This window comes from Penaeus vannamei, chromosome 13, assembly GCF_042767895.1.
Source record: "Penaeus vannamei isolate JL-2024 chromosome 13, ASM4276789v1, whole genome shotgun sequence".
NCBI lineage: Eukaryota > Metazoa > Arthropoda > Malacostraca > Decapoda > Penaeidae > Penaeus > Penaeus vannamei.
In genome coordinates this window covers 5,232,559-5,260,058 of record NC_091561.1, presented here as the reverse complement: position 1 = coordinate 5,260,058, position 27,500 = coordinate 5,232,559, and the positions used below count along the sequence as shown (strand labels likewise).

General features: G+C 50.1%; 1 protein-coding gene across 1 annotated transcript in view; it reads left to right on the top strand.

The window, feature by feature from the left end:
- LOC113820680 (uncharacterized) overlaps positions 1–27,500 on the top strand; it is a 45,145-nt gene that overhangs the window by 15,669 nt on the left and 1,976 nt on the right. Inside the window, exons 4-5 of the mRNA XM_027373027.2 lie at positions 26,173–26,474; positions 26,801–27,500. The exon at positions 26,801–27,500 is cut by the window's right edge and continues 1,976 nt beyond it. Of these exons, the coding sequence (XP_027228828.2) occupies positions 26,173–26,474; positions 26,801–26,887 (389 nt within the window). The 3' untranslated portion in view covers positions 26,888–27,500. The remainder of the gene's footprint in view (positions 1–26,172; positions 26,475–26,800) is intronic.

The window sequence follows — 27,500 nt, the reverse complement described above, 5'->3', positions numbered from 1 at the left end:
TAATTCTTTCCCTTCATTCTTCTCCTTGTCTTCCTCTTCTTTCGCTTTATCTTCGTCTTAGGCTTCCTTTTTTCTCTTTTTTCTTTTTCTTTTTTTCTTTTCGTCTTCATGCTCTTGCTCCTCTTCCTTCCCCTTCCTCCTCCTCTTCCTCTTCCTCTTCCCCTTCCTCCTCCTCTTCCTCTTCCTCTTCCCCTTCCCCTTCCTCCTCCTCCTCCTCTTCCTTCTCCTCCTCATCATCATCACGCGCGCGCGCTCGCGTGTCAGTGTGTGTGTATGGATGCGTATGTCTGTGTGTGCGCGTGTGTATGTGTGTGTGTTTGTATGCGTGCATGAAGAGGCCAAGGGACAGCGCCCTAGGCCTACTTCCTCGGTCGCGTCGGTTGCGGGCGACTGCGGTAATCCGGTAATGTAGCCGGCGACGGGACAACAGCCTTCAATCTGCCCCAAGTGTTTGCGGGATCATCTTGAGCCAGGGAGAAAAGGTGGGGGGGAGGGAGGGGGGGAAGGGGGGAGGAGTTGATTGGTGGGTGTTGGGGTGGGGAGGGGGGTTGATTGGTGGGGGTTGGGGTGTTGGGAGGTGGGGTGGGGGTTGATTGGTGGGGGTTGGGGGATGGAGTAGGGTAGGGGTGGGGGATGGGGGTTGGGAAGTCCTACTGTAAAATCTCGGATGTGTTGAGGAGGTTATTCTTCCTCTCTCTGTCTTTATTTTCTTTCTCTCTTTCCGTTCCTCGCCTTCTCGCTCTTCCGTTCCCTCCATCCGTCTTCCTTCTCGTCTCTTACCTTTACCTTTTCCCCCTTCGTCTTCCTGGTCATCATCTGTCTTCCCTATCTCTCTTCCCTTCCCCACACTTTTATTTCCCTCCTCTTCCTTCCATTTCCGCCCTTCCTTCTCTTTTATTTATTTCCTCCCTTCCAGCTACTTTTCTTTCATTCCCTCTTCCTCCCACCAACTTATTCACCTCCCTCCCTCCCTCTCTCCCTCCCTCCCTCCCTCCCTCCCTCCCTCCCTCCCTCCCTCCCTCCCTCCCTCCCTCCCTTTCTCTCTCTCCCACACTGCCCTCCCTCTCCCTCCATCCCTCACTGCCTCCTTTCTCCCCCTCCTTCCTTCTTCCTCCCTCATTCCCTCCCCCTGCCCCAGCTTCCTCCTCCCTCCTTCCTTCCTTCTCTCTCCCTCCTTCCCTCCCCCTGCCCCAGCTTCCTCCCTCCCTCCCTCCCTCCTTCCTTCTCTCCCTCCTCCCTCTCTCCCTCCTACCCCTCCTTCTCTCCTCTCCTCCCTCCCTCCCGCTCCCCTCCTTCCTTCTTCCTTCCTCCCCTCCCTCCCTCCTTCCTTCTTCCCCTCTCCCTCCCTCCCTCACTGCCCTCCCTTTCTCTCCCTCTCTTTGCCCTCCTCCTCCCTCCCTTCCCTCCCTCTCCCCTCCCCGTCCCTCCCTCCCTCCCTCCCTCTCCCCTCCCGTCCTCCTCCCCTCCCTCCCTCCCTCCCTCCCTCCCTGCCCCAGCTTCCTCCCCCTTCGTAGGCTTTGTGCTGAGGACACCTGTTGATGAGCGAGGGATACCACGAGGCTTTCGCGGGAGAGGTGTCGACCCCTGACCTCGCTCTCTCTTTTCGCGCTAATGTCCTCTCTCGTTTTTTCTTCTTCTTCTCTCTCTCTTTTTCCCATCTCTCTTTCTCTCTCTCGCTCTCTCTCTCTCTCTCTCTCTCTCTCTCTCTCTCTCTCTCTCTCTCTCTCTCTCTCTCTCTCTCTCTTTCTCTCTCTTTCTCGTGATAATTTCTTTCTCTTTTGTTCTTTCCTTCTTCTTCTCTGTCCCCCTCTCTTTTTCTCTGTTTCCTTCTCTTAATCATTTTCTTCCTCTTTCTCTTTTTCTTCCCTCTTCCTCCTTCTCTTCCCTCTTCCTCCTTCTCTTGTCCCCCTCCTTCGCTTGTTTTCATCCTCTTTCTATCACTTCTCTTTTCTCCTCCTCCTCCTCCTCCTCCTCATTCCCCTCCTCCTCCCTTCTCATTCCCCTCCTCCTCCTCTTCCTCCTAATTCCCCATTCTCCTCCTCCATTTCCCCATTTCCCTCCTCTTCCTCCGCCTCATTCCCCTCCCCTCCTCCTCCTACCTCTCCTTCTCCTTCTCCTCCTTCTGCTCCTCCTCCTCCTCCTCTTCCTCCTCTTCCTCCTCCTCTTTCTCCTCCTCCTCCTCTCTCTCCTTCTTCTCCTCTTTTTCCTCCTCCTCCTCCTCCTCCTCCTCCACCTCATTCCCCTCCTCATCAGGGATAAACATCGCCTCATTCATCAGTCCTCATCAAGGAACTCGTAGAATGTCGAAGAATTCCGGCAGTTTTAGTCGCGTAGCTTGGACTGGTAGAATGCGAGGGTGGGGGGAGGGGGTGGGGGTGGTGGAGGGGTGGGGTGGTGGAGGGGGTGTGGTGTGGTGGAGGTGAGGTGGGGGGGGTAGGGGGTGGGGTGGTGGGAGGTGGGTGGAGGTGGTGGGGTGGGGGAGGGGAGGGGGTGGTGGAGGTGGTGGGAGTGGAGGTGGTTGGGAAGGGTGGTGGAGGTGGGAGTGGTTGGGAAGGGGGAGGGGGTGGTGGTGGAGAGGGGAAGTGGGGTGGAAGAGGAGGAGGAACAGAGCAGAGAAAAAAGAAGACGGAGAAAAGGAAGTAGATGAGGAGGAGGAGGAGGGAGGAAGAAGAAGAGAGGAGGAGTTTGAAGGAGAAGAAGAAGCAAAAAAAAAAAGACAAAAAAGGAAGAAATAGAGAAGGAGGAAGAGGAGCAGGAACAGGAGTTGGGAGGAGGAAGAAGAGGAGGAGGAGGAGGAGGGAGGATGAAGAAGAGAGGAGGAGAGTTTGAAGGAGAAGGATAAGCAAAAGAAAAAAAAAAAAAAAAAAAGGAAGAAATAGAGAAGGAGGAAGAGGAGCAGGAACAGGAGTCGGGAGGAGGAGGAGAAGGGAGAGGAAAGAAGAGAGGAGGAGTTTGAAGGAGAAGGAGAAGCAAAGGCAAAAGCAAAAAAAAAAAAAAAAGGAAGAAATAGAGAAGGAGGAAGAGGAGCAGGAGCAGGAGTTGGGAGGAGGAAGAAGAGGAGGAGGAGGAGGAGGAGGAGGAGGAGGAGGAGGAGGAGGAGGAGGAGGAGGAGGAGGAGAAGGGAGAGGAAGAAGAAGAAGAGGAGGAGTTTGAAGGAAAAGGAGAAGCAAAGGCAAAAAGCAAAAAAAAAAAAAAAAAAAAAAAAGAAATAGAGAAGGAGGAAGAGGAGCAGGAACAGGAGTTGGGAGTAGGAAGAAGCGGAGGTGGAGGAGGAGGAGGTGGTGGAGGAGGGAGAGGATGAAGAAGAGGAGGAGGAGTTTGAAGGAGAAGGTGAAGCAAAAGCAAAAAAAAAAAAAAAAAAAAAAAGGAAGAAATAGAGAAGGAGGAAGAGGAGCAGGAGCAGGAGGAGGAGCAGGTCACACGTGGTTTTCCCCCCATTTCCCCGAGCGCGCCACCCCTGGGCCGAAGAGAAGAGGGGGGAGGGGGTAGGGGGGAGAGAAGGAGAGAGAGGCCGAAGGAGGAGGAGGGAGGGGGTGGGGGAGAGAGGGATGAAATAAGGGAGGAGGGGGAGGGAGAGAAGGAGAGAGGAGGCCGAAGAGAGGAGGATGGGGTAGGGGGTGGGGAGGGAGGAGGGGGAGGGAGAGAAGAGAGAGGGGCCGAAGAGAGGAGGAGGGGGTTGGGGGTAGGGGGTGGGGGAGGGAGAGAAGAAGAGAGAGGGGATGAAATAAGGAAGGAGGGGGAAGGGGGGGATGGAATAAGGGAGGAGGGGGGGAGGGAGCCGCACTTGCCGCAACTGTCCGCACTTGTCCGCCCACTTGCCACCGCCTTCCCCCAATTTCGTTTTTGTCTTTCTTTCGTTCTTGTTATCGTCGTTGTTTTGTTGTTTGTTGTTGTTGCTGATTCGCATCATTGTTATTATTATTGTTATTGGTATTATTGGTGTTGTTATTGTTACTGTTATTGTTATTGTTATTCGTGTTGTCCTTGTTTTTTATTGTTTTTGTTTCGTCATTTTTTTCATTAACGTTCACCATCACCACTATTACTATTGATCACAGTTACCCTTAATTATCATCATCCTGATCACGATTACCATTAATCACCACCACCACAATCACCACAATCACCACCACCGCTTATCACCCCCCCCCCCCCCCCGTTTCCCGCCATTTTCTTGGCTCGGCGGCTAACGAGGGCGCCACTTGCCGGTGTCCGTTTTCTTTGCGCTTGGCTGGAGGACGAATAGCTTCTTGATGGAAACAAACTCGAAATCTCTTTATCGGTGTCCTTTATCTCGTCTTTGTCCCTGCCGATTTTTCGTGTTTTTTTTTCTTTTTTTTTATTTCTTTTTTTTTCTTTTTTTCTTTTGTATGTTTCTTTTTTTCTTTTTTTTTTTTTTTCTTCTTCTTCTTCTTCTTCTTCTTCTTCTTCTTCTTCTTCCTTCCCTCCTTCCTCCTTCCTTCCTCCTCCTCCTCCAAATCCTCCTCCTCCTCCTCCTCCTCCTCCTATTCCTGTTCCTCCTTTTATTCCTGTTCCTCCTCCCTCCTCCTCCCCACTCATTTTCTCCTCTTCTCCTCCTCTTTCCTTCCCTCACCTTCTTACTTCTTCTTTACTACTTCCTCTCATTCCTCCCCCTCCCTTCCTTCCCCCCACCCTTCCTTCTTCTCTCTTCTCTTCTCCCTCACCTTCTTCTTCCTCTTCCTCCTCCTCCTCCTCCTCTCCTCCTTCCTCCCCCTCCTCCTTCCTCTCCTCCCCCTCCTCCTCTTCCTCCTCCTCCTTTCCTTCCTCCTCCTCTCTTCCTCCTCCCCCGCCTCCTCACTTCCTCCTCCTCTCCTTCTTCCTCCCCAGCTCCACCACCACCACCACCACACCACCCCCTCTTCTCCCCTTCCTACCGCCGGCTATCATAGGGTCCAATATTCTTTATGGCTTTATGGTCCCTCGCGAAGAGGAAGTGGGAGTGCTAGATTTTTAAACATCCTTTCTTTTCTTTCGTTTGTGTTATTTAATTTATCGAAATATTTGATGTTTTCTTTGTTTGATCTGAAATAAGAGTATTTGCGCGTTTTCGGAGATGGAGAAAGATAGAGATAGAAATAAGGAGAGAGAGAGAGAGAGAGAGAGAGAGAGAGAGAGAGAGAGAGAGGGGGAGAGAGAGAGAGAGAGAGAGAGAGAGAGAGAGACAGAGAGAGAATGAGAGAGAGAGAGAGAGAGAGAGAGAAAGAAAGAGAGAGAGAGAGAACGAGAGAATGGAGAGAGAGAGAGAGAATGAGAGAGAGAGAGAGAGACGGAGAGAAATAGAGCATAGAGAGAGCATAGAGAGCTCGAGAATAAGACGTAATAGAAGAGAGAATTGAAAGCGATCCGGATAAAAGAAAAAAGAAAAAGAAAAAGAAGAAGAAAAAACAAAACAAAAACAAAAAACGATTCCGGCCGATAAGAACGATCAAATTGCGAAAATTCACCGTGACTATTTATGCCTTATGCCACTTTCATGCCCCGGTACCTGTGACAGGCGGTAAGGTCTCGGGTGACAGGCAGACGAAAACAGTTCCTAGTTGCCGAGGGTCAGCTTGAGGGGGGAGGGGAAGGAGGGGGAGAGGGAGAGAAGGAGAAGGAGAGGAAGAGGGAGGGAGGAGAGAGGAGGGAGAGACGGGAAGAGGGAGGGGGGAGGGGGACTGGGGAAGAGGGAGGGGAGGGGAGAGGGAGGGGGAGGGGAAGGCAGGGAAGAGGAAGGGGAGGAAAGGAGACGGGAAGAGAGGAGAGAGATGGGAAAAGAGAGAGGAAGAGGGAGGAAGAAGAAGGAGAGAGACAGGAAGAAAGAGGGAAGATGAGAGAAGGAAAGAGAAGAGGGAGAGGAGGGGGAAAAGAAAGAGAGGGGGACGGGGAGACCTAAGAAGGAAGAGGAGTGCGGGGAAGGAAGAGGGGAATAAGGGGAGGAGACGAGGAGATAAAGATAGACAAGGAGAGAGGATAGGAGAGAGAGAGAAAATGGGTAGGGAGGCCGAAGAGACGGAGGGAGGGAGGGAGGGAGGGGAGAGGGGAGGGAGGGGAGGGAGGGAGAGGAGAAGAGAGGAGAGAGGAGTGGAGGGAGGGGAGGGGAGGGAGGGAGGAGGAGAGAGGGGAGGGGAGGAGGGGAGGGGAGGGGAGGGAGGGGAGGGAGGGAAGGGAAGGGAGAGGAGGAGGAGAAGTCACCCGTCAATTTCGTGTTTCCGACGATAATCTCGAGGTCCGGTAACATCTTTCTCCCTCCTTCCCTCCTTCCCCTCCCCGCGGCTCTTTCTCCTCCCCCCCCCTCCCCACGGCGGGTTCCTCTCCTCTCTCCTCCTTCCCCTCCTTCCCATCCCCACCCCTCCTTCCCCTTCCTTCTCTTCCCCCACGCCTCCCTCCCCACATCTCCCCTTCCCTCCCCTCTCTCCTCAACCTCGAAGGAAGGAGGGGAAGGGGAAGGGGAAGTGGGCTGGAGGAAGGGGAGAGGGAAGGGGGGAAGGAGGAGGGAGGGAGGGAGAGGAGGGAAGGGGAGGAGGTCAAAAAGAGGCAGCTGAGGTGAAAGGTCATATAGGTGACACGTCGGCAGTTGGGGAGATTAGGTTACTCTGAAAGGCCTCGCTTCCCGATCGCATGGGGGAGGAGGGGGGGGATGAGAGGGGGGTTGGGGGTGTTAGGGAGGGGGGGATAGGTATAGGGGAGGGAGAGGGTGGTATAGGGGTGGGGAGGGTGGGATAGGGGTGGGGGAAGGAGGGAGGAGGGTGGTGAGGGAGGGGAAGGAGGGGGTGAGGGGGTCCCAGAGGGAGTGAGGGGGTGAGGGGGTCCTAGAGCGGGCGAGGGGGACCTAGAGGGAGTAGAGCGGGTCCTAGAGGGAGTGAAGGGGTCCTAGAGGGGGTGAGGGAGTCCTAGAGGGGGTCCTAGAGGGGGCGAGGGGGGGGGCGATAGTGATGCTGTTTGGGGACATTATGAACAGTCACTGTTGGAAGTCGGTGTCCTCCGCCTCTCGAGGAAATTATATCAATTATCAGACAGTTGTAATCTAGTGTTTGGCGGGTGAGGAAGAGGGAGGGAGGGAGGGAGGGATGGGGAGGGAGGGAGGGAGGGAGGGAGGGGGATGGGGATAGATAGATAATACAGACATACATGCATACGTATACGTACATACATACATACATACATACATGCATACATTCATACACATGTACATCCATACGTATGTACATATATACATATATACCTGCATACAATAAAAAAGAGAAAAGGGAGAGAAGGAACGCGAAATAGAAAGAGTGAAAGATCTGGCGCCGAGAAGCCTCTTTCGCGAGCCTTTGTCACCTCGTCTCGAAGTGTCAAAACAAGTCTTCTTCAGCGGCCATTTTTTTTGTTTTTTATTTTCTTTTTCTTTCTCTTTTTGGAATTTTGAAGTCGGAGGATAACTTTGAGTGGTGTTAAAGTTTTTGTTTTCTTTTTTTAGATTTAAAAAAAAGAACGTGAGTCATTACATTGTCAGGAAATCGATATTTTAGAGATAAAAAACAACGTATTTCCTTAGACAAAACTGAAGTCTCTTTTTTCTGCTGATCGCGAGTCGAAAATGATAATAAAAAATAATAGACTAATAGATAAATGAAAAAAGAGAATAAATCAATGAATAAAAGAAAAGAAAAAAAGAAATTAAGAAATTAAGTTAATCTCACCGAGGATTTCTCAAGTTGATTTTCCCGCGTCTTTGGCAACGACCTCTACCTCGATCTTTACTCACGACTGTTACTCGCTCTGTCACGATGGGTTACGATCCATCACTCATTTCCTCCGAGGAACAATTGGGGGGGCGCAGGGGGAGTGGGGGAAGAGCGGAGGAGTGGGGATAGGGGGAAGGTGGAGCGAGGAGGAGTAGGTAGGGGAGGTAGGGGAGAGGGGGAAGAGGGGCAGGGGAGAGGGGAAGGGGTAGGGGCAGTGGGAGTGGGTGTGGAGGAAGGGGGAGAGGGTGGGGCAGGGGAGTAGGGACGGGGCAAGGGGAGTGGGAAGGAAGGGAGTGGGAGTGGGGGAAGAGGGGAGGGTGTGGGGAAGGGGGAGGGTGTAGGGAGTGGGAGAGGGACAGGGGAGGGGGCAGGGAGAACGGGAGAGGCGCAGGGTCAGGGGGCGAAAGGGGAGGGTAGGGACGGGGCAAGGGGAGTGGGATTGGGGGAAGTGGGGGAGGGTGTAGGGAAAGGGGGAGGGTGTGGGGAGTGGGAGAAGGTGCAGGATTGGGGGAAGGGGGAAGGGAGAACGGGAGAGGCGCAGGGTCAGGGGGCGAAAAGGGGGAGGGGGAGGGGGGAGGGGGAGCGAAAACGAGTCATCATCCCGCTGGCTCTCCGTGTACGTACGTTATGTTAATTTCGGCGGCCTTTCGTTACGTTATTATCTGGCGATCGAGGAGAAATTATTGCGGCGCGAGGTAATTGGGCGTAATGGTGCGAGTGCCGCGGGGTTGGGGGTCCTTATGGGTTGGGGAGGAGGGGGAAGGGGGAGGGGGAGGGGGAGGGAGGAGGGTGGGTGGGGGGATGGGGGGGAGGGGAAGGAAGGAGGGGATGGGGAAGGTGAGGGGATGGATAGGGGGAGGGGGAATGGGGGTGGGGGAGGGGGATGGAAGGTGAGGGGATGGATAGGGGAGGAAGGGGGATTGGGGGAGGGGGAGGAGTGGGGGAAGCGGGAGGGAGGGGGAGGTGTTCGGGGTTGAGGGAGGGGAAGGAAAGCGGAGATGAATAAAAGGGGGAGGGAAACGGGTTGGGGAAGGAAGGGGGGAGGGGGAGGGGAAGGAAGGTGGGGAGGGATAGAAGAAGGGGAGGTGTTGGGGATGTGGGTACGGGAGGGGTAGGAATGGCACTCTCTTCTCTCTTCGGCGGGGATTTTAATGGTATTATTTTTCATTTTCATTTTAGCATTGGAGGTAATGGTATCGAAAAATAAAAAAGCTTTGACGGGGAGATTTAATTATAACAATAATTAACGATTCAGTTCATAGCAATGACGCCATCGTTGCTTTTCACAATTTCGTTCTGCGTCTGGGCCTAAATCTGAAATGTGAAAATCTGTTGAAATTTGTAATCTGTGCATAAATCTGTGGAAATCTGTGGACACGAATATTACCGATTAAGATTCTCGTCCTTTCATTCATTTGCTTCTTATTTCTTCGTCACAAATGGACACCAAACAACCAGGAATACCCCCCCCCCCTCTCTCTCTCTCTCCCGCCCCATCTCCACCCACCCGCCCGCCTCTACCGCCTGCCCGCCCATCCTACTGTCTCACTATCTAAATCCAATTAAACTCACCGTTGTAAGTGTGGCGGTCACTGCCTTCTCTTTCTCTGTCTTTGTCTGTCTGTCTGTCTGTCTCTTTCTCTCTTTCTCCTTAGTCTCTTTCTCTCTCTCTCTCTCTCTCTCTCTCTCTCTCTCTCTCTCTCTCTCTCTCTTCTCTCTCCATCTTTCTCTCTCTCTTTCTCTCTCTCTTTCTCTCTCTCTCTCTCTCTCTCTCTCTCTCTCTCTCTCTCTCTCTCTCTCTCTCTCTCTCTCTCTCTCTCTCTCTCTCTCTCTCTCTCTCTCTCCCTCTCCCTCCTGTGTGTGTGTGTCTGTGTGTGTGTGTGTGTGTGTGTGTCTGTCTGTCTCTCCCCTCTCTCTCTGTGTCTGTCTCTCTTCTCTCTCTCTCTCTCTCCTCTCTTCTCTCTCTCTCTTTCTCTCTCTCTCTCTCTCAACTCTCTCTCTCTCTCTCTCTCTCTTCTCTCTCTCTCTCTTCTCTCTTCTCTCTCTCTCTCTCTCTCTCTCTCTCTCTCTCTCTCTCTCTCTCTCTCTCTCTCTCTCTCTCTCTCTCTCTCTGTCTTCCCTTCCTTGTTTTGCTCTCATTCATTGCTCTTTTTATTCTTCTTTTCTGTTTTCTTTTCTTCTGTTTGAATCTTATCTCTGCTTCGCTTCTTTTCTCTTCTCTTCTCTTTTCTCCTTCCTTCTCTCGTCTCCCTCTCTTCTCTTTTCTCTTCTCTTCTATTCTCATCCCATCCACACCCCCTCCCCTCTGCACTCCCTTCCCTCCCCTTCCTCCCATTCCCTCCCTTCCATCCATTCTCCGGCGACACCTTTCCCTGCCCCTTCCCCCTCCCTTCCCTCCACCCCACCATGCCCCCTCTCTCCCCATTCCCTCCCTCCCCTTCCCTCCTTCCCCCTCCCACCCTCCTACCCTCCCTCCCTCCCTCCCCCCTCCTTCCCTCCCTCCTCCTCCTCCCTTCCTCCTCCTCCCACCCTCCCTCCCTCCCTCCCCCCCTCCTTCCCTCCCTCCCTCCCTCCCCCCTCCACCATATGTGTTCGATGATCCGCATGTTACCTAACTTTGGGTCCGGATAATCGTCTGCCTTAATCTGGCGGGAAGATCTCCGTGGCCCGGGGCTTTTTTTTGTGCGTGAGTGCGTTTGTCTGTCTCTGGGCTCGGGTGGGGTTGTCTTGGGCGGTTAAGGGAGGGTGGGAGGGAGGGAGGGAGGGAGGGAGGGATATGGGGAAGGGGGAGTGGGGAGGGGGAAAAGGAGAGTGGAGGGAGGGAGGGAGGGAGGGAGGGAGGGATATGGGGAGTGGGGAGGGGGAAAAGGAGGGTGGAGGGAGGGTTAGGGAGGACGGGGAGGGGGAAAAGGAGGGAGGGGGGGAGGTGGGGAGGGGGAAAAGGAGGGGGAGTTGTGGGGGAGGGGGAGGGAGAGATAGAGGAGGGGGAGGGAAGGAGGGAGGAAGATAGGGATAGGGGAAGGGGAAGGGGAGAGAGGGAAGGATGTGTTCATGTTCATGTTCATTTGGAATTAACTATGCTAATTGTCAAGTCATGTACTTGGATTTTTTTTCTGTACCTTTTATCAAAGGCTTATTTTATTTACTCGATTTGCTTTTGTTTACGTACTTCTCATATTCGACCATTTACATAAAACGATGACTTATATGGAATAATTTTCTATATCATAAATATGGATCCCTTTTCTGTATCAAACCGCAGTTATTTTTTTGAATGACGGATAACGCGCGGTAGGTGAGAGAGAAAAAAAATAAAAAAACGAACAGAAAAAAGCGCTTTATAATCATTTTTAATTTACATCTCGTGTCCCTTTTTACCCTGGGGGCGACTTGGTAAAACAAGTCGTAGGCCTATAGAAGATGAGCCTACAAGGGCCCCTTCCACACGGGAATATTTAGGCTTGTTTATGCGGTGACATCTTGCCCTCACTTCCTTGTTTGTGTTGAGAGTTCCGTCCACACTCTGCCGCCCCAGCCACCTGTTTTGCTGTCTGCTGGCTTCTCCTCCTTCTGCTCTCCGCTGGCTCCTGCTGGGAGGGGGGAGGCCCGGGGAGTGAGGAGGACACGTGGTGAGGGTAGGAGAGACAAGTGAGGGCAGAGGATACAATAGTGAGGGCAGAAGAGAGAGATAGTGAGGGCAAAAGAGAGATTAGTGAGGGCAGAAGGGACACTAGTAAGGGGAGAGGAGACAGTAATAAGGACAGAAGAGAGACTATTGAGGGGAGAAGGGACACTAGTAAGGGTAGGAGACACCAGTAAGTGTAGGAGAGACAAGTGAGGGCAGAAGGGACACTAGTAAGGGCAGAAGAGAGACTAATGAGGGTAGAAGGGACACTAGTGAGGGCATGAGACACCAGTAAGGGTAGGAGACACGATTGAGGGCAGAATAAACACCAGTGAGAGCAGAGGAGACCCAAGTGAGGGCAGAGGACACTCTAGTGAGGGCACAGGGGACACGTGTCAATGGCGGGGTAATTTTGCAATAAAGTGGCGACGGGAGGAGAGCGGGGGGGGAAAAGCAGGTGGGTGGATAGAGAACTGATGAAGGGGGGGAGAGCGCGATGATGTGGATGAGTTAGTGGAGGCAAGGGAGAAGAGAGAGAGAGAGAGAGAGAGAGAGAGAGAGAGAGAGAGAGAGAGAGAGAGAGAGAGAGAGAGAGAGAGAGAGAGAGAGAGAGAGAGAGAGACAGAGAGAGAGAGAGAGAGAGAGAGAGAGAGAGAGAGAGAGAGAGAGAGAGAGAGAGAGAGAGAGAGAGAGAGAGAGAGAGAGGCGAATGAGGGGAAATGGCAGAGGGGAGGAGGATGAGTGGGAGGCACGAGGAAGTGAAGATAGCGAAAGACGAGTGGAGAGGGAAGCAAAAAGAAGAAAGTAAGGACACAAAATTAGAAAAAAAGGAAGGGAAGAAGGAAGGAAGAAAGGAAGGAAGGAATAAATAAATAAATGAAGGAAGGAAGGAAGGAATAAAGGAAGGAAGGACGGAGAAATAGAGGACAAAAGTAGAGGGAAGGTCGGGTAGCAAAGGAGGGGAGAGGAGGGAAGTGGGGGAAAAGAGAAGGAAGGGGAAGTAGGAAAGGAAAGGAAGAGGAAAGGGAAGAGAGAAAGAGGAAGGGAAGGGAAGAGATGAAGAGGAAAGGAAAGGAAGAGAAAGAGGGAAGGGGAAGGGAAGAGAGGAAGAGGAAAGGGAAGGGAAGAGAGGAAGAGGAAAGGAAGGGAAAGAGAGGAAGAGGAAAGGGAAAGGAGGGAAAGGAAGCTGGGAAGAGGAAAGAGAAAAGTAGGGGAGGGGTAAAGAGGGGTAGGGGAGGGAGGGGGTCTGCCGGCCGGCTGGATTTAACCTGGGAAGCTCCCTCCCCCCCACTCCCCCGCTCCACTTCCCGGTGGCTGACGCTCATTACATCAGGGGTCCGCGATGCCCACGCCGATACCCTTGTTTACACTCGGTTCCTCTTATCACTGCCCTTACCCCCCTTTACTCCCCTACCGCGTTAACGACCCTCCCCCCTACCTCGGATATGACCTTCCCCTCCCCTCTCCCTGTTTAGAGTAAGGCCTTCCTCGCCCTCTTCCTCTTTCTCTTTCTTCTCTCTTTTCTCTTTCTCGTTCTCTTTCTCTTCCTCTTTCTCTTTCTCTCTCTTTCTCTCTCTCTCTTCTCTCTCTCTCTCTCTCTCTCTCTTTCTCTCTCTCTCTCTCTCTCTCTCTCTCTCTCTCTCTCTCCCTCCCTCTCCCTCTCTCTCTCTCTCCTCTCCCTCTCCCTCTCCCTCTCCCTCCCTCTCCCTCCCTCTCCCTCCCTCTCCCTCCCTCTCCCTCTCCCACTCCCTTCCCTGCTCCCCTCCCTCCCTCTCCCACTCCCTCCTCCCTCCCTCCCTCCCCCATTCCACTCCCTGTTCACCCCCTCCACCCCCCCGGCCTCATTAAGATTTTGGCGCGAATCTGTCTCTCGGCGCGCGCTCCGGCCACTAGGATTTTGGAGGGCTTGGCGGCGACACGCGGTGGTTGGGTCGCTCGCTCGCTCTCTCGCTTATTTTGGGCTCGTCTGTGCGCTGTGGTTGTCTGTCTGTCTTTGTTTGTTTGTTTGGTTGTTTGTCTGTTTGTTTAATTGTTTGTTTGTTATGTAATCGTATCGCAAGCACGCACGCGCACACACGGACGCATACATGCACACGACCACGCAGGCACGCACGCACGCACGCACGCACGAACACGCACACGCACGCACGCACGCACGCACGCACGCACGCACGCACGCACGCACGCACGCACGCACGCACGCACACACACACACACACACACACACACACACACACACACACACACACACACACACACACACACACACACACACTGCAGGCCTCACACATCTCTCGGCTTTAAACGGATTGCATCTCTCGCGGAAATAAGATGCCGATGATACTCTTGTTGAGTCACCCACCCTTGTTAACCTCCCTACCCCCCCAACCGCACCCGAGCCCTGTTGTTACTCTGTTACCCCCCCTGCCCCCCCAACTTCAACTGTACCCTCGCCTCATATTCTCTCCTCATAGCCTTGTCTCATAGATTCGCCTCATATTCTCTCCTCATAGCCTTGTCTCATAGTGTCACCTCATATCCTCGCCTCATAGCCTCAACTCATAGGCTCACTCTACCCCTGTTGCTACTCTGTTACCCCCCTGTTGCTCTTACCCCCCTGTTGCTCTTACCCCCCTCCTCCCCCATTGTTACCCCGTGAGTCACCCCCCCCAACCTTCCCCCGCTCCCCCTCCCTCCCCCAAGGATGACTCATCGGACAATGATCCTACTTCTTTCATCTTTTAAGTTTTGTTTGTTTTATTTCGATTCCTTATCTTTAGACGCGAGAGTGAATATAAAAAAGAAATATATATTTTATCTGGGTAACTTTTGCTTCTCAAAATGTATAGAATTGTATTTGCGAGTTAGAAAATGCAGTTTTGTATGAAATTGTATTTGTGGACGAAATGCAGTTTTGTATAAAATTGTATTTGTGAACGAAATGCAGTTTTTTATAAATTGGAATTTGTGGACGAAATGCAGTTTTGGATAAAATTGTATTTGTGAACGAAATGCAGTTTTGTATAAAATTGTATTTGTGGACGAAATGCAGTTTTGGATAAAATTGTATTTGTGGACGAAATGCAGTTTTGTATAAAATTGTATTTGTGGACAAAATGCAGTTTTGTATGAAATTGTATTTGTGGACGAAATGCAGTTTTGTATATAATTGTATTTGCGAACGAAATGCAGTTTTGTATAAAATTGTATTTGTGGACGAATTGCAGTTTTGTATGAAATTGTATTTGTGGACGAAATGCAGTTTTGTATATAATTGTATTTGCGAACGAAATGCAGTTTTGTATAAAATTGTATTTGCGAACGAAATGCAGTTTTGTATGAAATTGTATTTGTGGACAAAATGCAGTTTTGTATAAAATTGTATTTGTGGACGAAATGCAGTTTTGTATATAATTGTATTTGTGGACGAAATGCAGTTTTGTATAAAATTGTATTTGTGGACGAAATGCAGTTTTGTATAAAATTGTATTTGTGGACGAAATGCAGTTTTGTATAAAATTGTATTTGTGGACGAAATGCAGTTTTGTATGAAATTGTATTTGTGGACGAAATGCAGTTTTGTATAAAATTGTATTTGTGAACGAAATGCACTTTTTAATTGAATATTGTTTCGTATGTTTTTTTTTCTCTTTAATTTTATTATTTCCTTTATCCATGGTCATCACATACCCATTTGAGGGAAAGCCAACTCATTAAACATCATCATAGAAGTACTTAACTCGGGATATGATACAAAAAAAACACGTATTTCTTGCTCAAAAGATTCCTAATTAATATTTTCCATGTTTTTTTTTTAAACTTTGAAACCTCATAATACGAAATGTTATAATAAAAAAAAAAACGTATTTGCAACTGACGAAATGTAAAATCGTTCTGGTTTGATTTTTTATTTTCCTTTTTTTACATTTTCCTTTAAAAAAAAGAAGGAAAAAATGTATTTGATTATTTCTCTTCGACGTTTTCTTTTCTTTACGTTCTCCTTCAAGAAAAAAAGTGCATTCGTATTTGTTTATTTGTTTCTTACGTCCCCTTTTCTCTTCTTCTTCTTTACATTTTTCTTTTTATTCTTCTTCTTTACACTTTGCTTCTTATTTGTTTCTTACGTCCCCCTTTCTCTTCTTCTTCTTTTTCTTTACATTTTTCTTCTTATTTGTTTCTTACTTCCCCCTTTATCTTTCCTCTTTTCTTCTTATTTGTTTCTTACTTCCCCCTTTCTCTTCTTCTTCTTCTTTCCTCTTTTCTTCTTATTTGTTTCTTACGTCCCCCTTTCTCTTCTCCTTCTTCTTCCTTCTTTTCTTCTTATTTGTTTCTTACTCCCCCCTTTCTCTTCTTCTTCTTTCCACCTTTCTTTTCATTTGTTTCTTACGTCCCCCTTCCTCTTCTTTTCCTTTTCTTCTTATTTGTTTCTTACGTCCCCCTTTCTCTTCTTTTCCTTTTCTTCTTATTTGTTTCTTACGTCCCCCTTTCTCTTCTTTTCCTTTCCTTCTTATTTGTTTCTTACGTACCCCTTTCTCTTCTTTTCCTTTTCTTCTTATTTGTTTCTTACGTCCCCCTTTCTCTTCTTTTCCTTTTCTTCTTATTTGTTTCTTACGTCCCCCTTTCTCCTTCTTTTACTTTTCTTACACTTCTCTTCATTCATCTTCACCACGCTTCTTTTTGAGGGGAAGTTGAGGTTGCTGCGATCCCTGAGTCAGTGAATCACCGCTTGACTCACGCCTGGAGGTCCGTGAAGAAGGTGCATTGTCTTGGGAGCATCTTCTGGCCGTCCGTTTGTCCGTTTGTTTGTCTGTTTGTCCGTTTGTCTGTTTGTTTGTCCGTTTGTCCGTTCGTCTGTTTGTCCGTTTGTCTGTTTGTTCGTTTGTATGTTTGTCCGTTTGTCTGTTTGTCCGTTTGGTCGTTTGTCCGTTTGTCTGTTTTTTGTCTGTTTGTTTGTCTGTTTGTTTGTTTGTTTGTTTGTTTGTCTGTTTGTCCGTTTGTTTGTCCGTTTGTCCGTTTTTCGTCCGTTTGTCCGTTTGTTTGTCCGTTTGTATGTTTGTCCGTTTTTTGTCTTTGTGCGTTTGTCCGTTTGTTTGTTTGTCCGTTTGTCCGTTCGTCTGTTTGTTTGTCTGTTTGTCCGTTTGTCTGTTTGGTCGTTTGTCCGTTTGTCTGTCTGTCTGTTTGTTTGTTTGTCTGTTTGTCCGTTTGTCCGTTCGTCTGTTTATTTGTCTGTTTGTCCGTTTGTCTGTCCGTTTGTATGTTTGTTCGTTTGTATGTTTGTCCGTTTGTCTGTTTGTCCGTTTGGTCGTTTGTCCGTTTGTCTGTCTGTTTGTTTGTTTGTTTGTCTGTTCGTGTCTGTGGTATATCGAGCTGCGTGTCCTTCTGTATGGCTCTGTGTGAGGTTGTGTGGCTGTATGTCAGTCTGGATGTTTATTTGTATATCTGCCCGTGTGTGTGTGTGTGTGTGTGTGTGTGTGTGTGTGTGTGTGTGTGTGTGTGTGTGTGTGTGTGTGTGTGTGTGTGTGTGTGTGTGTGTGTCTGTCTGTCTGTCTGTCTGTCTTAACTAGCTGTCTGTCACTCTACCTATCTTTCTGATAGTCTATAGATATATCTAACACACACACACACACAAACACGTGTGTGTGTGTGTATACGTATGTATGTATGTATGTATGTATGTATAATATATATGTGTATGTATATACCCATGTATATACAGGGTCGTGATGTGAAAAAAAAAACTCTGCGCCAAATTCCAGCGGAAGAACAGAAGAGAGCGAGAGTGACTAGGTTTCCTGCCGTCCTTCCCTTCCCCTTCCCTCCCTCCCTCCTTCCCCCTCCCTGCCCCTTCCCCCTTCTGCCTTTCTTCCTCCCTCCTTCCCCCGTTCTTCCTCCCTCCTTCCCTCTTTCTCCTTCCCCCTTTCTCCCTCCCTCCTTACCCCTTTCTCCCTCCCTGCCCCCTTCCGCCTTCCTCCTCCCCTTCCCCTTTCTCCCTTAGGTTTCCTCCCCACCCTTCCCCTCCCTCCCTGCTCCCTTCCCTCCTTCCACCTTCCTCCATCCCCCTTCCCCTTTCTCCCTCCCTCCCCTTCCCCCTTCCCCCTCCTCCCCCTTTCCCCCCTCCTCCCCTCATCTTCCCCTAGAGTTTCCTCCCTCCCCTCCCCCCTTCCCCCTCCCCCCTCCCCCGTGGGTGGGTGTGGGACTCTGAAGTCTCCTAATCTGTTTACTTGAAAGGGCGTGACGACTCCGCCTATCGTTCTGCCGTATCAGTGGGGGGGTGGGGGGGAGGGAGGGAGGGGTGGGAGGGGAGGGGAGGGGAAGAAGGGAGGCGTAGGTGAAAAGTCGGTGTGATTGAAGGAGGAGGGATAGGGAGAAGGATAGAATTAGGAGAAGGGGTGGGGGATAATGAGAGGGAGGGGTAGGGAGAAGAGAGGATAAGGGGAGGGAGAAGGGAGGATAAGGAGAAGGAGAAGGGAGGGATAGGGAGAAGGGAGGATAAGGGGATGGATAGGATAAGGAGAGGGAGGGATTGGGAGAAGGGAGGATAAGGGGATGGATAGGGAGAAGGAAGGATAAGGAGAGGGATAGGGAGAAGGGAAGGATAAGTAGAAGGAGGGAGAGGGAGAAGGAAGAATAGGGAGAGGGATGGATAAGAAGAGCGAGAGCAGGAAGGATAAGGAGGAGTAACTGGAAGAGAGAGAGAGGATGAGAGGGAGAGGGAGTAGGGAAAAGATAGAATAAGGAGAGAAATAGGGAGAGGAAAGGATAAAAAGAGGGACAGGAAGAGGAAATGGACAGCACACGGCAATAAGAAGAGAGAGAGAGAGACAGAGAGAGAGAGAGAGAGAGAGAGAGAGAGAGAGAGAGAGAGAGAGAGAGAGAGAGAGAGAGAGAGACAGGGGCAAGTCTTCGCAAAGGACAGTTTCCATCCTCGGCAAAAAACGAGAAAAAACGGGAAAAAAATGAGGCATAATGGGGCTACTGATCAAACGTATACATGCTAGTGTTATTACGAGCACGCGCGCGCTTGTGTGTGTGTGTGTGTGTGTGTGTGTGTGTGTGTGTGTGTGTGTGTGTGTGTGTGTGTGTGTGTGTGTGTGTGTGTGTGTGTGTGCGTGTGTGTGTGTCTGTGTGTGAGTGAGTGAGTGATATGGACAAACGAGCAAAGAGAAAAGAACAGGAACGAAAAGAGGGAGAGAGAGAGAGAGAGAGAGAGAGAGAGAGAGAGAGAGAGAGAGAGAGAGAGAGAGAGAGAGAGAGAGAGAGAGAGAGAGAGAGAGAGAGAGAGGAGAGAGAGAGAGAGAGAGAAAAAGAAAGAAGAAAGAAGAGAAGGAAAGAGAAAGAGAGAGAGAGAAGAAAGGGAAAAGGTAGAGGAAGGGATAGGGGCGGGAGGAGGAGGAGGAGGGGGAGGGGGGAGGGACACTGCCCCGGGCCAGAGTCTCCACCTGTTGGTACAGAAGTGTGGTCGAGCTGTCCGTCGCTGGTCTTTGTGCTCCTCCTCTCCTCTCCACCCCCTCCCTCCTCGCTTCTGATACTCTCCCTCCTCCTCTCCTCTCCCTCCTCCTCTGATACTCTACCTGCTCCCCTCTCCTCTCCTCTCCTCTCCACCCCCTCCCCCTCCCCCTCCTCGCTTCTGATACTCTCCCTCCTCCTCTCCTCTCCCTCCTCCTCTCCCCTCCCTCCTCCCCTCTGGATACTCTACCTGCTCCCTCCTCTCCTCTCCTCTCTCACACCCTCGCCTTCCTCCTCCCTCCTCCTCTCCACCCCTTCTCCCTTTCTTCCACCCTCCCTGCCCCTCATCCTCTTTCTCCTGGTCTTCATTCCCCCCTTTCTCCTTAGTCTCCTCCCTTTCCTCTCCCTCCTACCTCCTCTTCCCCCTCCTTTTCTCCTTCCTCTTCCTCCTCTTCTTACTCTTCTCTTTCCTCTTTCCTCCCCATCCTCTTCTCCTTTTCTCCCTAATCTTCTCCGCTTTCCTCCTCCTTCCTCGCCCTCCCTGTCTCCCTCTTCTCTTCTCCTTTCCCTCCATCCCCTCCCTCCTCCATGCTCTCTTAAGTCCTACCTCGTTTGGCTCCTGGTCTCAGTTCTTCCCGTTTTTTTTTATATTGAGTTTCTTCCCGTTTTTTATGAAGTTTAAATCCCCTTCCACGCCAGCCGGCCACGGGAGGGTCTGTTGCGGGGGATCGTATCAATTATGATCATGTCAGGTTGATGATTCTAGTGTTTTCTGTCTCGCTGTTTCTTTCTTTCTTTATCTTTTTCTTTTTTTTTTCTTTCTCTCTGTTTGTCTCTGTCTCTGTCTCTCTCTCTCTCTCTCTCTCTCTCTCTCTCTCTCTCTCTCTCTCTCTCTCTCTCTCTCTCTCTCTCTCTCTCTCTCTCTCTCTCTTCTTTCTCTCTTTTCTCTCTCTCTCTCCTCTCTCACTCTCTCCTCTCTCCTCTCCCTCCCTCCCTCCCTCTCCCTATCCTTCCCTCCCTCCCTCCCTCTCCCTCTCCGTTTTTTTTTTTTTTTTTGTTCTTTTTTCTTTTTTTTTTGTCTCCGCATGTTTTTGTGGATCTCGTTTTCTATGCGTCGCGGTTTGTTCTCTCGGTCAGAAGTTCGAGTAATTGGGTTGTTATTGTTTTTTTTTATTATTATTGTTTCGCTTCTTTTGTCTGTCCCTTCTTTCTCTCTGTTTCTGCGGGATTCGGCTATCCTTTTTTTTCTCTCGCTCTCGTTGTCTTTGTCTTCTTTGTTTTCTCGTTTATTACAGCAAAGAGAAAGAAAGGAGAAGGAGGAGGAGGAGAAGAAGAAGGAGGAGAAAGAGAAAGAGGAAGGAGAAGGAGAAGAAGAAGAGGAAGAAGAAGAAGAAGAAGGAGAAGGAGAAGGAGAAAGAAGAAGAAGGAGGAGGAGGTGAAGAAGGAGGAAGAGAAAGAGAAAGAAGAAGAAGAAGGAGGAGGAGAAAGAGAAAGAAGAAGAAGGGGAAAGAGAAAGAAGAAGGAGAAGGGAGAAGAAGAAGAAAACGAAATTTTTAAAAATCTCCTCTCACTCGGAAAAGATGGAGTAGGATCGGGAGTGAGTCGAGTCCTTGTCGCGAGTCAGTTAAGTGTCTGTCTGTGCGTGCTGGATACTTTTGCGAGCGTGTAGGATGGGAGTGTGTGTGTGTGTGTGTGTGTGTGTGTGTGTGTGTGTGTGTGTGTGTGTGTGTGTGTGTGTGTGTGTGTGTGTGTGTGTGTGAGAGAGAGAGAGAGAGAGAGAGAGAGAGAGAGAGAGAGAGAGAGAGAGAGAGAGAGAGAGTGAGTGAGTTTGAGTATGAGCAAGCGTATGAGTATTAGCATGAGTGAGTGAGTGAGTGTGCTTGCGTGTGTGTGTGCGTGTGTGTGCGTTTTGTATCTCCCCGGCGTCGACACCACGGGCGCGGCAGCCAGCCTCTCAAGGGCACACGTCACCTCCTCGCGTCAGCTCATTATTACTCCTTACTCTTTCCTCGCCCGACTCGAGAGGAAGCAGCCCCGGGCGAGGAGGGTGAGAGAGAGAGAGAGAGAGAGAGAGAGGGTGAGAGAGAGAGAGAGAGAGGGTAGGTGTGTAACTTATAGCGGCCAGGGCGGGGTGGGGAGGGGGTTGGAGGGAGAGGGAGAAGGGAGGGAGTGGAGTGGGGAGAGGGGGAGGGGAAGGGAGGGGAAGGGAGGAGGGAGGGAGAAGGGGAAGGGGGAAGGAGGGAGAAGGGGAAGGGGGAAGGAGGGAGAAGGGGAAGGGGAAGGGGAGGAGGAGAAGGAGGGGAGGAAAGAGGAGAAGGGAAGGGGAAGGAGGGAGAAGGGGAAGGGAAGGGAGGAGGAGAAGGAGGGGAGGAGGAGGGAGAAGGGAAGAGAGAGGGGGAGGGATTAAGTCCTCTTTTTAAAGGCTGGCGGGCACACGGGGGGAGATCGAGAGCAGGATTGGGTTGTGGGGATTAAAGAGACGAGGAAGAGGAAGAGGAGGAGGGATTTGAGGAGAGAGGTTGAGAGACAGCGAGTGAGTGAAAAGTGAGGAGAGAGGCGAGGCAGGTGGTTGGGAAATTAGATTGAATATGAGGGACGTCTTTGTCAACTCCGATGGTCTCGGCTGCAGTTCCAGGAGTTTGAGTTCGTCGCGGATTCAGTAATAGCAAAGAGGAAAGAAAGGAGAAGAAGAAGGAGAAAGAGAAAGGAAGAGAAGGAGAAGGAGAAGGAGAAGGAGAGGGAGAGGGAGAGGGAGAAGGAAGAGAAAGAAGAAGATGGAGAGGGAGAAGGAGAAGAAAACGAATATAACACTCATACCAGTAAATACAACGAAGATAAGTGAAGAAATTGCAACAACACGAATCACTTGATACTAATTGATATTCCCGAATCAAGAAAAAAATCTTAATTTACAAATTCGCCCATGAATTATAAAAAAAAAAAAAAATACAAAGCCGCTCATGAATAAAAAAAAAAATCTTAATTTACAAATTTGTCCGTGAACCCGCACCCCCCCCCCCAAAAAAAAAAAAAAAAAAAAAAATCTCTTAATTTCGAAATTCGCTTAAGATGACAAGAACAATAAGCCAAACGGACGCGTCAGAAGCAGGTGTCGGTCGGTCGGTCGGTCGGTCGGTCGGGCTGACAACTCTCCTTCTCCGAGACTTTTAAAAAGAACAAAAGTCGGCGGCCACTTTCCGTCAGTCGGGCGATAATTGTCTCTCGGTCGGGTGACACTGGGATCATATTCCTTTGGCTCATATGATATTCCGTTCTCTCTCTCTCTCTCTCTCTCTCTGTCTCCCCTCCCGATTCGTTCCTTCCCCCCCCCCACCCTTCTACCCTTCTGCCTCCCTTCCCTGCCCCGTCTCGAACACCCTTTCCTCTCTCCCCCCTACCCCTTTTCCCCTTCCCCCTTCCCCCTCCCTCCCTCCCTCCGCGCACCCCCTCGTCTACCCCTACCCCCTTCCCCCCTCCTCCCTCCCTCCCTCCCTCCTCCCTCCTCCCTCCCGCGCACCCCCTCGTCTACCCCTACCCCCTCCCTTCCCCCTCCCTCCCTCCCGCGCACCCCTTCGTCTACCCCTCCTCCCTTACCCCTCCCTCCCGCGCACCCCTTCGTCTACCCCTACCCTCCCTCCCCTCCCTCCCTCCCGCGCACCCCTTCGTCTACCCCTACCCCCTTCCCCCTCCCTCCTTCCTCCCTCCCGCGCACCCCTTCGTCTACCCCTCCTCCCTTACCCCCCCCCCTTCACACGTCCATCTGTGTCCATTACTCTCGTGGGGCGCGCGTAGGGTCCCGAGGAGGAGCAGGGACGATCTTCGCCCTTACGGCAGGGCGTCGGAAGGTCGACGATCCTCGAACGGGTGTAGCTGTGGCCCGCGGGTGGTTCGTCGACTATGATCGGTTCCCGCCAGTGCTGTATGAAGTAGTTATCACACGCCGATTTCGGGCCAGATTTTCTCTCCGTCTTGGTTACATTAGCGTCACCTGGGCGGGGTTCGCTTCTCTCTGTGTCTGTGTGTCTGTCTGTCTGTCTGTCTCTTTTTCTCTGTCTCTGTCTCTCTCTTCTCTTCTCTTCTCTTCTCTTCTCTTCTCTTCTCTCTGTCTCTCTGTCTCTGTCTCTCTCTCTCTCTCTCTCTCTCTCTCTCTCTCTCTCTCTCTCTCTTCTTCTTCTTCTTCTTCTTCTTCTTCTCTCTCTTCTCTCTCTCTCTTCTCTCTTTCTCTTCTCTTCTCTCTCTCTTTCTCTCTTCTCTCTTCTTCTCTTCTCTTCTCTTCTCTCTCTCTCTCTCTCTCTCTCTCTCTCTCTTTCTCTCTCTCTCTCTCTCTCTCTCTCTCTCTCTCTCTCTCTCTCTCTTTTCTCTCTTTTTTATTCTCTCTCTCTCTCTCCTCTTTCTCTCTCTCTCTCTCTCTCTCTCTCTCTCTCTCTCTCCTCTCCTCTTCTCCTCTCTCTTCTCTTCTCTCTTCTCTCTTCTCTCTTCTCTCTTCTCTCTCTCTCTTCTCTTCTCTTCTCTTCTCTTCTCTTCTCTTCTCTTCTCTTCTCTTCTCTTCTCTTCTCTTCTCTTCTCTTCTCTTCTCTTCTCTTCTCTCTCTTTCTCTCTCTTTTATTCTCTCCCTTGCTCATTATTATTTTACTCGGGTTGACGATCGTATTAGAATTACAAATTTTGGGTGGAATGGAGGCAAGGTCTGGAGGTCCGTCGTGAGGTTGATTATAGTGTTCGAAGGGCACGAGGCGGGTATTAGGAAGCATATGGGTATAAATTAGCATGTAACTGTTTGCCCTGTTCCGAAGAAGCGCTGTGCTGTCGGGGTGGTAGACTGTACGTTGCGTGGCCCTCCGCTCTGAGGACCTCTCCAGAATTCGTCGATAAATGTAGTGACGAGTGTGATTGACAAGTTCGATTTTGTCTGTTATGGTTTCCGTGGTATAAAAAGGCCTCGGTTTTAAGTGTCTGTCTCTTTCCCGTGGTCGTATTATACTTGCCATTTGCATTCGTTAGCGTATGTTGGTCTTAACTGCTTGAGAGTACGGTGTGTATGTGTGTTCGAGATAGAGAAGCACATGTATTATGGTAATGCACAGACCACCTGGTACTGGCTGTTCGTCGGAGGCTGTTTTGTGTTTTCATGTGTGCTTGTGTGTGCGTTTAGCGTGTGCGTGTGCGAGTGCTGGTGTAAGTGATTTTGCGAGTGCGTGTGCGTGTGCGAGTGCTGGTGTAAGTGATTTTGCGAGTGCGTGTGCTGGTGTAAGTGATTTTACGAGTGCGTGTGCGTGTGCTGGTGTAAGTGATTTTGCGTGTGCGAGTGCTGGTGTAAGTGATTTTGCGAGTGCGTGTGCGTGTGCGTGTGCTGGTGTAAGTGATTTTGCGAGTGCGTGTGCGTGTGCGTGTGCTGGTGTAAATGATTTTGCGAGTGCGTGTGCGTGTGCTGGTGTAAGTGATTTTGCGAGCGCGTGTGCGTGTGCTGGTGTAAGTGATTTTGCGAGTGCGTGTGCGTGCATGTGTGTGTGTGCGACGTGCGCATGCGTGTGTCTTGGTGTGTGCGTTCGTATACGCGTGTCTTGTGTGCGTTCGTGTACGCGTGTGTATCACGTGCGCGAACTCCTGACTTGCCTCACTTGGGCTCTTGCCAAGTTTTCTCGTGTGTGTTATTTCTTTTTTTTTTAGATTTTTTTTTATTACGTGGAAGGAAAGACGGGAAAAGGGTTCAGCTCGATGATATGCATTATCGTGGTACAACTCCACCCGCGGAGGAGTTGTACCCTTTCTGTGAAGCAAGGCGGGTGTTCGAAGCCATTCATCATTTTACATTTACCAGCACGCGTATTTTAGATTTACGTTTACCTATTAGATACATCGCTTAAACTGGTGTGCGCAATTCGCTCCATTGGCGGAATTAACGTAGTAATTTCAGCGGCAGTAACTCTTTCACCGACCCAATTCTGTCCGCATCAGACACGACGGGGAATTAATCTGTTTTGAGGTCTTAATCATCCGCCTAATGAAGACATAGGCCTACGCCTCCCTCCACAATTCCAAATGGTATAATGTCACTCGTTGATCGTCATGTGAGGTGTGTATTTAAGGGAGCCTAAACATAGCCCTTAATTATGGAGGTCTTTGAAGGGGCGGGGACAGAGGTTCGAGGATATTAATGGTGGTGTCATATGTCTTTTCTGTTAACGTTTCTTTGGTTTTTGTTTTTTTGTTGTTGCTGTTGTTGTGACGGGTTTTAGCTCTCCTGTCTTTGTTGTTGTGTTTCGGCGGGGAATGATTACTTAGCGTCGGCCGCTTGTTTACATTTTATAGCTGTTTTTGTTTATGGGATCTCGGGAAAGAGCACTTAGAAAGATGTGTCGTACATGTTTTAAAATAGCAAGATATCGTCTGTTTAAAACAAAGTGAAATGCATACCCCGTTTCTTGACATAAAGTTGATCGGGTCAGGAAGGATGGACGGGCATCAGCATTACCCTGATGGGCGTCCAGGGGCTTTCCTGGGATGACGGAGGGGGGGGGAGGAACCGGGGCCGCAGCCTCGCATGTCCACCCTGAGGGCCGAGCCACCGAGCGCCACTTCACGCACATCGACGCCTCTTAGGGTCAGAGTCCCCCGGCGAGACATGCGATTCGCTGCCGTAGTGCACGCCCGCGCCGCTGGCTGGCTGGCTGGCAGGCAGGTGGATTGACCCTTGACCTTGGCGGGGTCTTCGGTTACGTGACCCTTATGCTAGAGTGCCGGAGGCTGCTCTCCCTCCCTCCCTCGGGTAATTGGCCCCTCCCTCGCCCTCCGCAATTAGTACCCATGTATTCTACCCTCATGTGCTTTGCTCTCTCGTGCGTGAGAATTAGTGAAAAACCCGCGGTCTTCCCATGCGTGGCTAGAAAGAAGCTGACCAATCCTTCTGAGTGCTTAGGACGGAAACGAAACGAGCAAATGCACCAAGAATCGGCGTTTCGTGGCGAGAGGCGTTTGGCACAGTAGCCCACTAGCGCCGCGCTCCTCTTCCGCCCTCTGGCTGCAGGCGTGGCGGGGGAGGCGACAGTCGGGCATCGTCCTACAGCACAGTAGTTGCCGTGAGCTCCCCGGGGCGCTTTTGTGTCGGCTTCATCGTGCCCTCGCAGCAATGGCCGAAGGCGGCCTCAGAGTTGCTGCTTTTGCTTGGCAATGCTTTACATGGGAGGTCGAAGGAGAGAAAGTTGGGGGTTGGGGGTCGTTTGATAGATGAACACACTCCGGGAGGTGTGATGCCATTTATTGGCAATGATAACGTATATATTTATTTCCTTTTGCCGTCTGCACGTTTCATATATAGAATCACTTGATTAGCCAAGTTTTATATGATTACTAAAGTGTGTATTTTTTGGACAGGAGGCGTAGGACACCGGCGACGCGTGCTGGTGCTGGCCCTCCCAGACCTGGTGGCCGACACTGAGGGCAGAGCCAGCGGGTCGTGCACGCCCCCGTCCTCCGCCCACTCCCCCACGGAGGCCAAGGGCTCACGGGTGTCGTTCAGCCACGCCGTCAGCAACGCGACCGGCGGCGCTACCAGAATCCACTCCCGGCCAGCTTGGAGCCGCCCTCGGGCTCTGTCTTGTGACGTCACGCTGGAGGTCGAGTTGGGGCAAGAGCTCAGGAGGATCGGCGACACCTTCCACCGAGCTCATGCTATGGTAGGTAGTTGCAGTGGGAATCACTCTAATGTTGTTAGGATACGGGTAATTGGGCTAATTGCAAGTGTATGTTGTAGTATGCGGTTGCGTTAGTCATATTAATGTTCAAATGAGGTAACAGACAGGGTTTATGCTATTGTGTGCACTGGATGGTTAGTCAACATTGACATCGTTCAAATTAAGTGTTTTTAAAATCTATGTTACCTATTATTATATGATTTTTCTGTTACATAAAGCCCTATGAATCTGGATGAAAAAAACTATCATGCTTCATAATATTGTGAACATATTACTATGTTTGTATTCACATATTTATCAACTTGCAGGCCATGAATGAGGAAGCAAGTGTCTGGAGTCGACTGCGCAGGAGTTTTCGCTCCTCAGGCTCCCGCTCCACCCTCACTACATCGTAAGAATCACCATCAACTCACCAGTGAATTCAAGGTTAAGAATTTCACTTGTGAGAAGAAACCATGGAAGACTTCAACTGGTTTTCAGAGGAAATGTTATATATCAAATTTTCTAATTCTAAGTAGATGATTGTTCTGTAACCAGTTGAGGTTGATTATTTACTCGTGCCTTATGTACTGCATTGTATAATCAGTCCAAGAACCTTTGACATTTGGTAATATGTAGTAGGGTTATGTTGCATGCCTGTTGTAGCATATGATGTTTATGGTTTGGTAAAGTTAAGTATAATGCATTTACTATTTATAACAATCTTTCATCAAGTTGTAGTGTAATACTTGTTATGTGTAATTTAAATTCATTGTTAACATGATTATATTACACCAGCATAGTGTTGCTCAAGAATTAAGGTTTGGTGCCATAACATTTTCCCTTTAGATGTCTGATGAATTTTGCAGGACTGTATAACACTCATTAAGTGTAGCACTAAGATGACATTTACATAAAGACATGTATGGGTATTATAAATGCGTGTGGAATTACTTGTTCTTCAGCTTGTGCAAGTCATTGAATATTGCTCATAACCAATAAGTAAAACTCCCTTTGTGCTCATAAGTA